This window comes from Belonocnema kinseyi, chromosome 5 (genome assembly GCF_010883055.1).
Source record: "Belonocnema kinseyi isolate 2016_QV_RU_SX_M_011 chromosome 5, B_treatae_v1, whole genome shotgun sequence".
Classification (NCBI taxonomy): domain Eukaryota; kingdom Metazoa; phylum Arthropoda; class Insecta; order Hymenoptera; family Cynipidae; genus Belonocnema; species Belonocnema kinseyi.
In genome coordinates this window covers 14,212,980-14,229,524 of record NC_046661.1, presented here as the reverse complement: position 1 = coordinate 14,229,524, position 16,545 = coordinate 14,212,980, and the positions used below count along the sequence as shown (strand labels likewise).

The 16,545-nt window shown below is 37.3% G+C and overlaps 1 protein-coding gene across 1 annotated transcript in view; it reads left to right on the top strand.

Annotated features, from left to right (window-relative positions):
- Positions 1-1,185: 1,185 nt before the first annotated feature.
- Positions 1,186-16,545, top strand: part of LOC117172665 (THO complex subunit 3) — a 98,429-nt gene continuing 83,069 nt past the window's right edge. The window contains exon 1 of the mRNA XM_033360792.1: positions 1,186-1,507. Coding sequence (XP_033216683.1) covers positions 1,262-1,507 — 246 coding nt within the window. The 5' untranslated portion in view covers positions 1,186-1,261. The remainder of the gene's footprint in view (positions 1,508-16,545) is intronic.

Sequence of the window (16,545 nt, the reverse complement as noted above, 5' to 3'; positions counted from 1 at the left end):
TTTATTTCTAATGGGGATCGAGAGATAAATAGAAAACCACCGAAGTCTTTTGAAACTTTCAGATCAGCAACAAAGATATCTTTGTGGTAACTAATTGAGCTAATTGAGCAGAAACTGAATTAGTAAATCATTTCAGAAATTGCTAACTTTAGTCATTTACCGACGCGCAACTTGCGCCTTTAAAGTAACTCTTAGGTAATCCGCCAAGAGGGCGCAGTTAACAGCGCATGTTTTTCACATTCTCTTATTTCATTATCTCGGCTATCTCCCATCTCTTCTCTACTCGAACCATAAGACGGTGCACGATTTTAGATCACATGACGAACAAAATCGGTATTGAACACTACACTTCAACAGCAAATCATGAAAAACCCAACCATTCTGCAATTTTTTTTCTTGAAAATTACAGCCGTATTCGTAACACCTGCAACTTGCACCAATTCTAACCAATAAGATCGCCCAGTTACCATCCGGGTTGTGCAGTGACGCGTCACTCGAGGTTTCTGACGTGTTACATGTCAAAAATGTATTATACGTAAAACAACCTGTAAAAAACGTAATAAACGTAATAAAGATGGTGGACTCGGATAGAACATAATATAAACTCACTTTTTTGAATTATGTTTATGTGTACCGACTTAAATTGTTGTTGATTATCAGAACTTCATTTGACATCAAAATAGCACCAAGAATATCAAAACTGACACCACTAATTTTAGAATGATTATTTTGACTGCTTTCATCTAATTGCAAAAGGTTTTCTTCTAATGCATTCATAATTGTAACGCACTTTTTTCTGAAAAAAAGTTTTGAAATCGGGCGAAACTCCTTGAATGATTTATTTGTTTATTTTTAAGATATTTGCAGTTCGGATGGTCTGAAAATTTACCTGTAATTTTTTAAACTCTCTTTAGCCGTATTCGATACTACGAGGTGGCATCCCGCTACCGGCGCTATTTTAAAGTTATGGAACGAAATGTGATAATGTCGACACCATCTTGAAAACGTATATTACGTTTTGTAGAAAACAGAGGACGTAATATACGTACGTAAATCACGTCAAAAACCTCGTGTAATTTACCTAAGGTATATTAAGTGCACAACCCTGGTTACCATCTTACAGTTTCGTGATTAAAAGGTTCGAGCACCCCAATGAACATGAAGCACGCACCAAGCGTAATATCCGAAACAGCCTAGGTGACGACATAGATTAATCTCATTCTGTGGGAGAACTGAAGATGGCTCTATTGGTGCACCAAATATGTGGCCAGAAAAATACATGGGAGTCGGAGTACTGTCGACTCCTGCATCATGGTATAGCAAAATGGCACCATCAAGTAAGGCTGATGATTTAGTTGCTTATTTTAAAAGTCACAATAAAGTGCGCGAACAACAAAGCCACACGGCAAAAGTGCACAGCGTTGGCTGGAGTTGCGATGGGAAGTATTTAGCCTCCGGTTCCTTCGATAAGTGTGTCTGCGTCTTCTCCCTCTGTCCTGATAGATTGGTAAACACGATCTTTTAACTTATTTTTGTAATGTTTAATTTTCGACTAATCCATACTATTTGGAATCAGGTTCCTGCAAGTCCTTATAACACATAATATAATATTCACCAATTCTATAATTCCATAATAATAGTTACTTGATTCTTTATACGCACATGCCTGAACTTGATTCCTTAGTTCATTGAGCAGTCGAATTGTAAATGTATATCCTACTAGAAAAAACTGCGTGTAAAAAAAATATGCCATGTATATGAGTATTAATATTTTGGTTGGATTATAGAATAGCTGGTACCACCCTTTATTTCATGGACACATTTTTTTCTCGAAAATCAAACTGTTGGAACATGAAATTGAAGTAAATTTGAAGCCATTTGTTAAAAAAAAAGCATTAAAATTATTGTTAATTGCATTATTATAACGTGTCAAATATGGGTCTACCAGAAATTGGAATTTGCCCTATTCAACTCACCATTCAAGTCTTTTTAGACATTCTTGTCGGGGAAAAGAGTATACATACGAAAAATTTTAATCTTTTGTAATAAAATGTAAAGTATTTTGTGAATTATTTTCATCAATATAACCAATTATGAAAATTTCTCTAAAAAACATCTCTTTCTCCTTAACAACTTTAGCTACTATTTCTTTTTTTTTGTGAGTGAAATGGTTTTTATGAACAAAAAAATAGCAAAATATGTCAAGATATGTAAATAAAAGTTCAAATTACACTTATTTATAGCTTTTTACTATGCCGGGAGTTGTGAAAGGACTTAAACGGTAAGGTAAATACGGCGAATTCAAATTTGTTGTAGACCCATATTTGACACGTTATAATAATGCAATCAACAATAATTTTAGTGCTTTTTAAAAATAAATCGCTTCAAAATCACTTCAATTTCATGTGCCAATAGTTTGATTTAAAAAAAAATTTTTTTTCATGAAATAAAGGTGTGTAACAGCTATTCTATAATTTAACTAATATTTTATTTATGCATTAAAGGTAATCAAAGTTGTGACATAAAAAAATAAAGCGCCGTACGAAGCGTAGAAATATGTCAATGAATCAGTTTAATGGACAATTTGAGGTCCCGGAGGTTGGAATTACAAAATTGTCATATTGATGTAGGCACTATGCCACAATTTAGTGCTTATTTAGTGCTAATTTATGCTGCAGAAAAAAAATTTGTGCCCGGTAATTTTGGCCAAAAACATGTAGTAATGCTAGCTTCAGCTGAAGTCACAACTCCGGTATGCGAAACTCGGAAACTATTAGTGGTATCAAATTCTCCTTCGCGCAGAAATTTAGTGCTAATTAAGTGCTCTGGATCTATGCCTTGCAAAAATCCGGGCACTTTTTTTTTACCAAAAACGTGTAGTAGTGCTGGCTTCAGGTAACTGGTAGGCAAAGCTCGGAAACTATAAGTGGTATCAAGATCTGCTTTGCGGAGAAATTTAGTGCTAATTAAGTGCTCTGGACTTGTGCTATTCAAAAAATGCGGGCACTTTTAGTTTTACCAAAAACGTGTGGTAATGCTGGCTTCAGGTGACTAGTGTTATGAAACTCGGAAACTATTAGTGATATCAAGATCTGCTTTACGTAGGAATTTAGTGCCAATTAAGTACTAATATATTTTGTAAAAACTAAATTTTGTTCTCGGTAATTTTGATCAAAAACATGTAGTAATGCTGACTTCAGGTGACCCTGGTATGCGACACTCGGAAACTATTAGTGGTACCAAGATCTGCTTTGCGCAGGAATTTAGTGCTAATTATATGCTTTAGATTTGTGCTATGCAAAAAATCCGAGCACTTTGTTTTTAACCAAAAACGTGTGGTAATGCTGACTTCAGGTGAATCTGGTTTTGCGAAACTCCGAAACTATTAGTGATATCAAGATCTGCTTTGCGTAGGAATTTAGTGCTAATTAAGTGCTAATATATTCTGCAAAAACTAAATTTTGTGTCCGGTAATTTTGATCAAATCATGTAGTAATGCTAGCTTCAGGTGACTCTGATGTTGTGAAACTCGGAAACGATTAGTGGTATCAAGACGAGCTTTGCGCAGGAATTTAGTGCTAATTAAGTACTCCGCATTTATGCCTTGCAAAAAATCCGGGCACTTTTTTTTTACCAAAAACGTATAGTAATGCTGGCTTCAGGTGACTCTGGTATGCGAAAATCGGTAACGATTAGTGATATAAAGTTCTCCTTCGCGCAGGAATTTAGTGATAATTAAGTGCTCTGGATTTGTGCTATTAAAAAAATCCGGGCACTTTTTTTTACCAAAAAAATTTAGTAATGCTGGCTTCAGGTGACTGGTGTTGTGAAACTCGGAAACTATTAGTGATATCAAGATATGATTTTCGTAAGAATTTAGTGCTAATTAAGTGCTAATATATTCTACAAAAACTAAATTTTGTGCCCGGTAACTTTGAGCAAAAACATGTAGTAATGCTGGCTTCAGGTAACCCTTCTATGTGAAACACGGAAACTAGTAGTGATATCAAGATCTGCTTTGCGTAGGAATTTCCGAGTTGCACAACACCAGTCACCTGAAGCCAGCATTACCACACGTTTTTGGTAAAAAAAAGTGCCCGGATTTTTTGCATAGCACAAATCCAGAGCATTTAATTAGCACTAAATTCCTGCGCAAAACAGATCTTGATATCACTATTAGTTTCCGAGTTTCACAACACCAGTCATCTGAAACCAGCATTACTACACGTTTTTGATAAAAAAAAGTGCCCGGATTTTTTGAATAGCACAAGTCTAGAGCACTTAATTAGTACTAAATTCCGGCGCAAAGCAGATCTTGATATCACTAATAGTTTCCGAGTTTCAAAACACCAGTCACCTGAAGCCAGCATTACCACACGTTTTTGGTGAAAAAAAAGTGCCCGGATTTTTTGCATAGCACAAATCCAGAGCACTTAATTAGCACTAAATTCCTGCGCAAAGCTGATCTTGATATCACTAATAGTTTCCGAGTTTCACAACACCAGAGTCACCTGAAGCCAGCATTACTACAAGTTTTTGGTAAAAAAAAGTGCCCGGGTTTTTTGCAAGGAATAAATCCAGAGCACTTAATTAGCACTAAATTCCTGCGCAAAGCTGATCTAGATACCACTAATAGCTTTCGAGTTTCGCATACCAGTCACCTGAAGCTAGCATTACTACATGTTTTTGATCAAAATTACCGGGCACAAAATTTAGTTTTTGCAGAATGTATTAGCACTTAATTAGCACAAAATTCCTACGCAAAGCAGATCTTCATACTACTAATAGTTTCCGAGTTTCATAACACTTCTCACCTGAAGCCAGCATTACCGCACGTTTCTGGTAAAACTAAAAGTACGCGGATTTTTTGAATAGCTCAGATCGAGAGTACTTAATTAGAAGTAAATTCCTGCGTAAAGGAGAATTTGATACCACTAATAGTTTCCGAGTTTCGCATACCAGAGACACCTGAAGCCAGCATTACTACACGTTTTTGGTAAAAAAAAGTGCCCGGATTTTTTGCAAGGCTTAAATCCAGAGCACTTAATTAGCACTAACTTCCTACGTAAAGCAGATCTTGTTATCACTAATAGTTTCCGAGTTTCATAACACTAGTCATCTGAAGTCAGCATTACCACACGTTTTTGGTAAAACTAAAAGTACCCGGATTTTTTGAATAGCACAAATCCAGAACACTTAATTAGCACGGAATTCCTGCGCAAAGGAGAATTTGATACCACTAATAGTTTCCGAGTTTCTCATACCAGAGACACCTGAAACCAGCACTACTACACGTTTTTGCTTAAAAAAAAAGTGCCATTATTTTTTGCAAGGCATAAATCCAGAGCACTCAATTAGCACTAAATTCCTGCGAAAAGGAGAATTTGATACCACTAATAGTTTCCGAGTTTCGCATACCAGAGTCACCTGAAGCCAGCATTACTTCACTTTTTTGGTAAAAAAAAGTGCCCGGATTTTTTGCAAGGCTTAAATCCAGAGCACTTAATTAGCACTAAATTCCTGCGCAAAGCTGATCTTGATACCACTAATAGTTTTCGAGTTTCTCATACCAGAGTCACCTGAAGCTAGCATTACTACATGTTTTTGATCAAAATTACCGGGCACAAAATTTAGTTTTTGCAGAATGTTTTAGCAAAAATTAGTTAACACACGTACATGAAATAGACGCAGATTACAGGAAGAACAAAAGTAATTTATTAATGCAAAATTCAAAAGATGTTTGACGTAATGCGAGCTAAAATCAACTGACTGATAATAGACAGATAAACATCCGAGGTTGGACCAAACAATTATAATTGATAATTTCAACACTTCCCCTTGAGACAACCTCTATATTTCAAATTGGTATTTTCGATAGTCCCAGGAGACGAACACACTGTTCGTGTTTTGGCTTCGTTAATGCCTTGGTTAAGACGTCGGAAGGCATTTCTTCTGATGCGACGTGCTCTAAAACTATCTCTCCCGACTCCACAATCTCACGAACAAAATGTTGACGTATGTCGATATGTTTGGTTCGTGCATGGTATACTGGATTGGTAGCTACCCTTTGTGCACTGTAGTTGTCAGCTAATAACTTCATTGGCTTGTTATCAGACTCTCCAAGCTCCAATAGAAAACGTCTGAGATAAATGGCTTCCTTGATCGCTTCGCTCATCGCCATATATTCGGCCTCCGTTGTTGAGAAGGCCACCGTACGTTGCTTCCTTGAATCCCAAGCAACTACTCCACCGCTCATAGAGAAAGCGTAACCTGTAAAGGAGCGCCTATCGTCAATTGAGCCTCTCCAATCCGCGTCCACATAGCCCGCCAGAGGACTGTCATCACGTCTGTAGAAGATCCCGTAATCATCTGTGCCCTTAAAATACCGAAGTATTCTCTTTGCTGCATTCCAGTGAGTCTTGTTGAAATAGTCATTAAATTGACTCAACATACTGGCTGTGTGAGCGATGTCCGGGCGTTTTGCCACTGATAGGTACAGCAAACATCCGACTAATTCCCGATAAGGAGGTTTCTCGCCTTCTGACTCGAACCAAGGGTCACCTCTGACGAGCTTCGTACCAACATCTAATGGGGTTGATACAGGGTTGCACTGTTCCATCCTGAATCGTTTAAGAGTGTCTGTAATGTAAGTCTTCAGGTCGATAAAAATTCCCTCGTCGTTTCTGACAAAGTCCATTCCCAAACAACGTTTGGGATCCCCAACGTCCTTTATTTCGAAAAGATCCGATAATTCACGTCCGAATCGTGAAATTTCTTTCTGATCTTTAGACATCACCAGAATGTTGTCGACATAAATGATGATAATCATCAAATCTTCCTTTCCGTGTCTTAAATAAACACAAGGATCCGCTCTCGTTGGATTCGCACCTAAAGTCCGCAATTCCCTGTCAAATCGTCTGTACCAAGCGCGACCAGCCTGTTTAAGACCGTACAAGGCTTTTCTCTTGAGACAGACTTTATTGCCTTGAGCCAACTCGGTCAACATGGTCTTGGCTTTGTTGAACAATTGATCCTGGTTCTGTTTTTCGTTGATTATGTATTTTAGAACATTCTCCATCCAATCTGGTACCTCCATAAAAACTTGCTCATCCAATTCGCCGTTGAGTTATGCAGTTGCCACATCGTACTGTCGAATATGCATACCGTTTTTCACTGCAAAAGCAATTGTCGTTCGTATATAACTCAATCTTGCAAATGGTGCGTAAGTCTCATGGAAATACTCACCATACTGTTGAGAATAGCCCTTTGTCACGATCCTGGCTTTTCTCTTTTCCAGGATACCGTTCGTACCATATTTATTTCGTAATACAAAACGACTGCCAATTACCTTCGAGGCCTTAGATCTGTCCACCAGACTCCACGTGTACTTCATGACAATCGAATTCACTTCATTCGCCATGGCCGCCATCCATGCGTCTGATTCTCGGCTATCCATTGCTTGAGTAACAGGAATCTCAGTTAGAAAAGCGAAGTCGGTCTCGACCTCGTTTGCACTGCACGTCATCCCATAGATCTTTCTCGGTCTTCCAGGAATTCCTGTGCGCACCAAGCGCGGCCTACCTCGTCTTCTAGCAACCATTGGATCATCAGAAGGGAAACCTAGAAAATCCTCAACATCGGACAATTCTTCTTCATTGTTTGACATCATTAGGTATCTCCAGCTCTTCTTCATTGGCCTGATTGCCACAATCTTGTTCATTAACAAGATCAATCTCGATGAATGCTTCATTCCCCTCAATTTCGTTGACATTTTTTGGTGAATTTAACGACTTTCGAGTATCGTTCTCTTCTGGGCGGAAATCTTCATAGTGCTTGACCGAACGAACAGGAATTTTATCCAGGAAACTCACGTCTCTTGATATTTCGACTCTTCTTTCTTCTGGAACCCAAATCCTGTATCCTTTCGATTACAAGCTACATCCCACAAAGATTCCTTTTCTTGATTTTGGTTCGATTTTTCCTTTACCTGAAGATCTATGAAGAACGTAGACCTCACTCCCAAATCGTTTTAAATCGGCCACATTTGGAGATTTTTCAAACCAAACTTCGTATAGAGTTCTTCCATTTAGCTTACTCGTTGGTGATTTGTTGTGAATGAAATTTGCTGTTTTGTCAGCTTCCACCCAGAACGTTGGTGGCAATCCTGATTGTATCAGTAAGCACCTTGCCATTTTCATCAATGTTCTATTTCGCCTCTCAGCAACGCCGTTTTGCTCTGGATTGTAAGGTACAGTCAACCGTCGTGATATTCCCTGCTTTTGGAGTAATCCGTTGAAACTTTTATTATCATCCTCCTTTCCGTTATCTGACTGCAAACATTTTACCTTCCTGTCTTGCTGCGTTTTCACCAAAGCTCTGAAAATGTCAAATTCATTCATTACCTGATGCTTGTGGCTGACAAATTTTACCTCACACCATCTGGACGAATCATCAATGAAAGTGACAAAATAACACATCTTTGCATGTGAAGCAACACGCATCGGACCGCAAACGTCAGAGTGAATGAGTTCTCCCACTTCTGTCACTCTTTTGGATGCCTTAGGAAAAGGAGAGCGACACATCTTCCCCTAGGGACAAACACTGCATTGAAAATCTTCATTGATGCCCTTGACGTCGATTCCTATAATGGAGCCCGTTCTAATGGTCTGACGAAGAGATTGAAAATTCAGATGCCCCATCCGAATGTGCCAGTCTTCTAGAGAATTTTTCTTCGGAATCCTCTCTGCGACATCTGCTTCAAAAATGTTTTTGCACTCGGGACCAGTTAAATCTCAGAGAAAATACAAATCGTTTTCACGATTGGCAGTTAGTAATATGTTCCTTTCGCAATTAATGACCGCGGCCTTGGTTTTACTGAACAGGACATTGTGTCCCTTATCAGTAATTTTCCCAATTGAAACGAGATTCGTGTGCAGGTCTGGAACGTACAAAGTGTCACTCAACGTTATCACTTTTCTCTCACTATCCACTTTCTTCACGGTTTTTAGAGTGCCTTTACCCAATATTTCAGTAGATGCACTGCTACTAGCAAGACCTAACTTTCCTCGATTATATTCTTGATCAATTTCCGCGAATGAATTGACATCCTTGTACATATGGGATGTGAACCCACTGTCAAAACACCAAGCATCACAATTCATACTATTTCCGGTTTGAAAAACTTTGACTTCTGACGTGTCCAGTGACGCGAACAGACTGACATTTTCAGCACCCTTCGCGGAATGTCCTGTTAGCTTGTTCGCATTCTTGCAGTTTTTTGCCCTATGTCCTATTACACCGCACTTAAAACACTTCATTTTCGAATCCCCTTTCACATTTTCATCTTTACCTCCTTTACTGTGCTGGTTTTGTTTGTTTCTGTTTCTAAATTTTCCCACAGCCATCGCATTCTGTACTGGATTTCGACTTGTTTCTTTTCGAGCATCGAATTCTTCCGACACTTTGATTCGAAGCGTTTCAAGAGACGGCAATTCGTCACGTGACGACATCGCGCACCGAAAATTCTCAAAGTTTTCCGGCAAGCTACGCAGAAGCAAGACAGCCAATACATCCTTATTGATTTCAACTTAGATTGATAGATGTTCTCCAACTTGGTAAAAAATTTCTCGCGCGGATGTACAACTTTTTATTTGCTTAATTTCAGTTGGATTGATTGCAAGCACAATGTCCGATTGCGCTTTCAAATCAGCTTCTTCCCATCTATCTGCTTCTTGTTGAGATGCTGCATTGCCTTGTACAACCTCGGGTTTAACAATTATGCCACTCACATAACCCCACGCGTCGTTCTTGATGAGAATTGCACGCATTTGAAGTTTCCAAGTGTTGTAATTGTCCTGATTGAGCACTTCAAATCTTAAACCGGCCGCGTTCATCCTGACAATGTACTTACGAATCATGTCGAAACCGAAGTCAACCTCAAAAAAGAAAATAACTCGAGTCTTGATCTCAACAAAAATTTCTATTTTTCCAATACGTTCTGGGCCAATAACCTTTTAGCAAAGATTATTTAACACGCGTACATGAAATAGACGCAGATCACAGGAAGAACAAAAGTAATTTATTAATGCAAAATACAAAAGATGTTTGACGTAACGCGATCTAAAATCAATTGACTGATAATAGACAGATGACCATCCGAGGTTGGACCAAACCATTATAATTGATAATTTCAACAGAATGTATTAGCACTAAATTAGCACTAAATTCCTACGCAAAGCAGATCTTGATACCACTAATAGTTTTCGAGTTTCATAACACTAGTCACCTGAAGCCAGCATTACCACACGTTTTTGGTAAAACTAAAAGTGCCCGGATTTTTTGAATAGCAAAAAATCCAGAGCACTTAATTAGCACTAAATTCCTGCGCAAAGGAGAATTTGATACCACTAATAGTTTCCGAGTTTCGCATACCAGAGACACCTGGAGCCAGCACTACTACACGTTTTTTGGTAAAAAAAAGTGCCCGGATTTTTTTCAAGGCATAAATCCATAGCACTTAATTAGCACTAAATTCCTGCGCAAAGGAGGATTTGATACCACTAATAGTTTCCGAGTTTCGTATACCGGAGTTGTGGCTTCAGCTGAAGCTGGCATTACTACATGTTTTTGGCCAAAATTACCGGGCACGAAATTTTTTTTCTGCAGTATAAATTAACACAAAATAAGCACTAAATTATGGCATAGTGCCCACATCAATATGACAATGTTGTAATTCCAGCTACCGGGACCTAATAATTTGTTTTGTTTGATACAAAAATAAATTGATACTTCAGAGGAATAAGAAATAATTTAAATATAATTCATTTAACTATTTATACTATTCGTACTTTGCTTTATTTTTTAATTTCAGTACCAAAAGAAGATAGCATAATTTTTAAAAGAAAGTTCAAAATATCCTACTAAAAGGAAATCTCAAGTGAAAATTTCGGCGTGGGCCATACAAATTTCGGGGAGATTACGATATTTGTGGCGACGAAGTTTTATTGTGAATTCCTATAGGATTTTTTGCGAGAGTCACAACAATTATTGACTTTTTTTTTTAAATAAAAATTCTGAATTTGAATTTCGATGGAATTTTTTGCGAGAAATATGTATTTGCTAAAAATAGAGATATCGAAGTCACTCCTGTGACTGGTCACAGATATAATGTAAGCTCACACCCCAGCCCCTTTTCCAGTACATCGTGGGGGCGGGAAGGCACCCTTGTGATTGGTCTTGGAAATAATGTAACATCACACCCCTGCCCCTTTTTCCTTATAAGAATCCACATTAAAACTCCTTTTTCTTTTACAAAAATCGCCTATCGGAATGAACTTAAGAAATTATGTGCATTAAAAAAAAGTTTTTAAAATCGATAAATCGAAAAGTATTCGAGATATCGATTTAAAACTTTCAGATTCATGTTTTTCGCTAAAAATCCTATAGGAATCCGTATTAAAAATTTGTCGCCACGGATATCTTAATCTTGTCCAAATTTTGGTGAATTGTCAGTCTATTTGAATGATTTCGTCCCTAGAGATTACCTGAAAGATTTGGGTTCTTTTTTCATATCTTAATTTATGGCGGTTCAACCTTGAGAATTGTGAAAGACGAAAGGCAGTTAAAAAAGGTTTGGCTATCATAAAATCTTCATAAAACTATTCCCTTTTTATCCTACAAACTATGGTCTATTTATTAACACGCATAGATTTATTTGCGGCAGCTTATTTATTTACATTTTTGACATATATACCGTAATGTTCTGACGGTGAATCTAAGAATTATATGTTTTTACGCTTGTATAGTTTACGAGATACTTACAAAACATGATGTATTTTGAACGTATGGAGGCAAATTTGATATATTTGTGATCTTGCAGATTCGTCGATTCTGATTCTGTAATTCTCAAATCCTTTATTTCAACCTTAAAAACAGAAGTTATTTTTGTATTTCAAGCTCTTAAATGTGGCCTTCGTTATTACCCCCGCAGATTAGCCATTAAAACTTGATACAGGAGTTCGTATTAAGGGCCCTTTGTCCGTAAGCACGTCCGAATAACGAAATTAAAGAAAAAAATCATTGTGCAAGCAGCGATTTGAAAATAGGATATTTGAAACCTACGCACTTTTGCGATTGCAGTTATATGCGATTTGTAGGAAAAAGTTGGAAACTTAACAAGCATCAAGTTCGAAAATATATTGTTCCATATCCTAAACTTATTAAATTTTTAAACACTTGCTAATAAATTATGTATGTCTTGAATCGTAAAAACTTGTGTGCACCAAGTATCCTATTTGAAAATCGCTAATTGTAAAATATATATTTTGAAAACTCTTCATAAAATTTGCACAAGAAACGATCAGTGTTCACTGTATTATCATAAAGAATGCAGCGGCGTTGCAAGATAAAAATAGCTCAAACGATCGGCGACTGCAGACTTTTTGTCTCTATAACCCGTGCTGGTCTTCCTTATGCACTAACTCACGAGAGAAAACTACACCCTTCGGTATTTCATTTGGATTCATACTCCTTTTAGTAAAAAATCCATGCACGTCACATTGACGACGATGCAAGAATCTAGGCTCGATTCATGCTGGCTGCATTTTCTGCCAATTTTTTTCATTACGTTTTTCACATTATCTTCATTCATGATTGAGAAAGTATTAGAATCTTATGAAATTTCACACCTCAGTTTTTCAACGGGATTTTACATCATAAATACTTTTTGCTTCCCTGAGTAATAGTGGTGATCAAACATATCGCTCGGATATCGAAAACCAGCTCCTATTGAGAACCCCGAATAATGGTGGTGGCCAAACATCTCGCTCGGATATCAAAAATCCACCCCTGACTAAAAAGTTCCAGCAAAAAAAAAAACCCCCCAATTCAGTACGAAGTTAATACATTTATCGTTATGTTCTAGCCTAGTAAATTCATAAAAATCACGCTGAGAATGATGATGGCCAAACACTTCGATCGGATCCTAAAACGTATGTTTTAGGAAAATCGTGAAAAACACCCAGAAGTTCAGAAAATCTTAGGGATTTTACAACCTGAAAAATTCTCCTTCTTGCTCCTCCGATCACGTGTCGAGCTAAAGGCGAGGGTAGGTTGGAAAAGGGTCGGAATGAGGGAGACCAGTCTGCTCTTTAAGTCAGGCTGACCAATTATTATGGATGGGTACTGGGTACATTTGTCACTTTGCAGCTCTATGCGAACCACTTCAAAACAGTGTTCAGAAATAACAGAAGTACAGTTAAGATACTGTATGATTTTTGATAAAGATGTTAGGCAAGATAAGCAGTTACATAAATCTAAACTTACATGTACCTTAGGACTATTATGAGTTTGAACTTTAAATTGCGGCCTTAATAGGGTTGTTTCACGATTTTAGATAAAATAATTTTTTGATACATAAGTTTAATCCGAAACGAAGGTGCGTTATACTTTTTTCCATCTGTTGAGTCGTTTAACAGAAAAAAAATTATTAAAAATTGAAGGCGGTAAAACACTTATTCAAATTGATGTCACGTGACTCAGAGGTTCTCATAATTATCTATCATGTGTCGATGTGGCTTTAATGAAAACCATGAAAACTAACTGGCATTTCAGACTATTTTGATTTGATAGCTTTGTTTGTTAGGGTTTGTATGACAAAAAAATTATCCTGTTATAATATTTGGATTAAGAGTCAGCAGTACGTTGAAGGACAGCAGTAAGTATAATTATTAACAGTAAACATGACTCCATTTAAGTACTTTTTCAATTAATTCTTTATACATACCATAAATATATCTATTTTCGGTAGATTTGCGATATTGGCTTTTACAAAACCCTCCTTTGACATTTTTTTAAGAAATATTTTGTGACTTCTATTTTCGATGTACACATAACCAAAACAAAACATCGGCACGGAAAAAAAGTTTGAGAATCATTGACACATGATGCGTGATTGGTGGAAAATCCGACCCCTTTGAAGTCAAAGGGGCCCTCCAATGGACGTCGAGATAGCAAATTCATATTTCAACATTAAATTACAAATAGTAAACAATATGTAAAAAATATTTTATGCGCGTTTTGAAAATTAGAATTTTATATACTATGAGATCCATTTATTGGGAAAATGATATCTGACTTTGGAAACAACCCCATTAGAGCGTTCCTTTGATCTCAATGAGTTAGAAGTCGCGTTTTTGTCAAAGCGATTCGTTTTTCGTAGATCAAGTGAACAGAATGACTGCCAGATACGTAAAGGCAATTGACAGGGTTTGTTCCTGGCGTTTATAGAGGAAAAGATTCTTTAAAAAGTCACGTACGAGTTACAAAAGTGAATCCGCGAGATTTTATTTGATACGCGCGACTCGTTATTATACACGATGACAGTTTGCATTTCGCTTGCCGCGGCGGACAGTGACTCCGCATCTCCTCCATGAACAATTATTCTAGGTGCTACTTATCCGTATTTCCATACATGTAGTTAGACGCTTTTACTAGGTCCCGGAAGTTGGCATTACAACATTGTCATATTGATGTAGGCAGTATGCCATAATTTAGTGCTTATTTAGTGCTAATTTATGCTGCAGAAAAAAATATTGTGCCCGATAATTTTGGCCAAAAACATGTAGTAATGCTAGCTTCAGCTGAAACCACAACTCCGGGATGCGAAACTCGGAAACTATTAGTGATATCAAATTCTCCTTTGCGCAGGAATTTAGTGCTAATTAAGTGCTCTGGATTTATGCCTTGAAAAAAATCCGGGCACTTTTTTTTTACCAAAAACGTGTAGTAATGCTGGCTTCAGATGACTCTGGTATGCGAAATTCTGAAACTAATAGTGGTATCAAGGTCTGCTTTGCGTATAAATTCAGTGCTAATTAAGCGCTAATATATTCTGCAAAAACTCAATTTTGTGCCCGGTAATTTTGATCAAAAACATGTAGTAATGCTAGCTTCAGGAGACTCTGGTATGTGCAACTCGGAAACTATTAGTGACATCAAGATCTGTTTTGCGCAGGAATTTAGTGCTAATTAAGTGCTATGGATTTATGCCTTGAAAAAAATCCGGGCACTTTTTTTTTACCAAAAACGTGTAGTGATGCTGGCTTCAGATGACTCTGGTATGCGAAACTCGGAAACTATTAGTGATATCAAGATCTGCTTTGCGCAGGAATTGAGTGCTAATTAAGCGCTAATATCTACTGCAAAAACTAGATTTTGTGCCCGGTAATTTTGATCAAAAACATGTAGTAATGCTAGCTTCAGGTGACTCTGGTATGCCAAACTCGGAAACTATTAGTGGAATCAAGATCAACTTTGCACAGGAATGTCGTGTTAATTAAGTTCTCTGGATTTATGCCTTCCAAAAAAACCGGGCACTTTTCTTTTACCAAAAACGTGTGGTAATGCTGGCTTCAGGCGACTGGTGTTGTCAAACTCGGAAACTATTAGTGATATCAAGATCTGCTTTGCGCAGGAATTTAGTGCTAATTAAGTGCTAATATATTCTGCAAAAACTAAATGTTGTGCCCGGTAATTTTGAGCAAAAACATGTAGTAATGCTGGCTTCAGTTGACCCTGCTATGTGAAACAGGGAAACTATTAGTGATATCAATATTTGCTTTGCGTAGGAATTTAGTGCTCATTTAGTGCTGATATATTCTGCAAAAACATAATTTTGTGCCCGGTAATTTTGATCAAAAACATGTAATAATGCTAGCTTCAGGTGACCCTGCTATGTGAAACAGGAAAACTATTAGTGATATCAATATCTACTTTGCGCAGAAATTTAGTGCTAATTAAGTGCTCTGGATTTGTGCCTTGAAAAAAATCTGGGCACTTTTTTTTTTACCAAAAACGTGTAGTAATGCTGGCTTAAGGTGACTGGTATTGTGAAACTCAGAAACTATTAGTGATATCAAGATCTGCTTTGCGCAGGAACTTAGTGCTAATTAAGTGCTAATATATTCTGAAAAAATTAAACTTCGTGCCGATAATTTTGATCAGAAACATGTAGTAATGCTAGCTGCAGGTGACTCTGGTATGCGAAACTCAGAAACTATTAGTGGTGTCAAATTCTCCTTTGCGCAGGAATTTAGTGCTAATTAAGTGTTCTGGATTTATGCCTTCCAAAAAAACCGGGCACTTTTCTTTACCAAAAACGTGTGGTAATGCTGGCTTCAGGTGACTGGTGTTGTCAAACTCGGAAACTATTAGTGATATCAAGATCTGCTTTACGCAGGAATTTAGTGCTAATTAAGTGCTAATGTATTCTGCAAAAACTAAATTTTGTGCCCGGTAATTTTGAGCAAAAACATGTAGTAATGCTGGCTTCAGTAAACTGCTATGTGAAAATGGGAAACTATTAGTGATATAAAGATCTGCTTTGCGCAGGAATTTAGTGCTAATTAAGTGCTAATGTATTCTGCAAAAACTAAATTTTGTGCCCGGTAATTTTGAGCAAAAACATGTAGTAATGCTGGCTTCAGTTAACTCTGCTATGTGGAAGAGGGAAACTATTAGTGATATCAATATCTGCTTTGCGTAGGA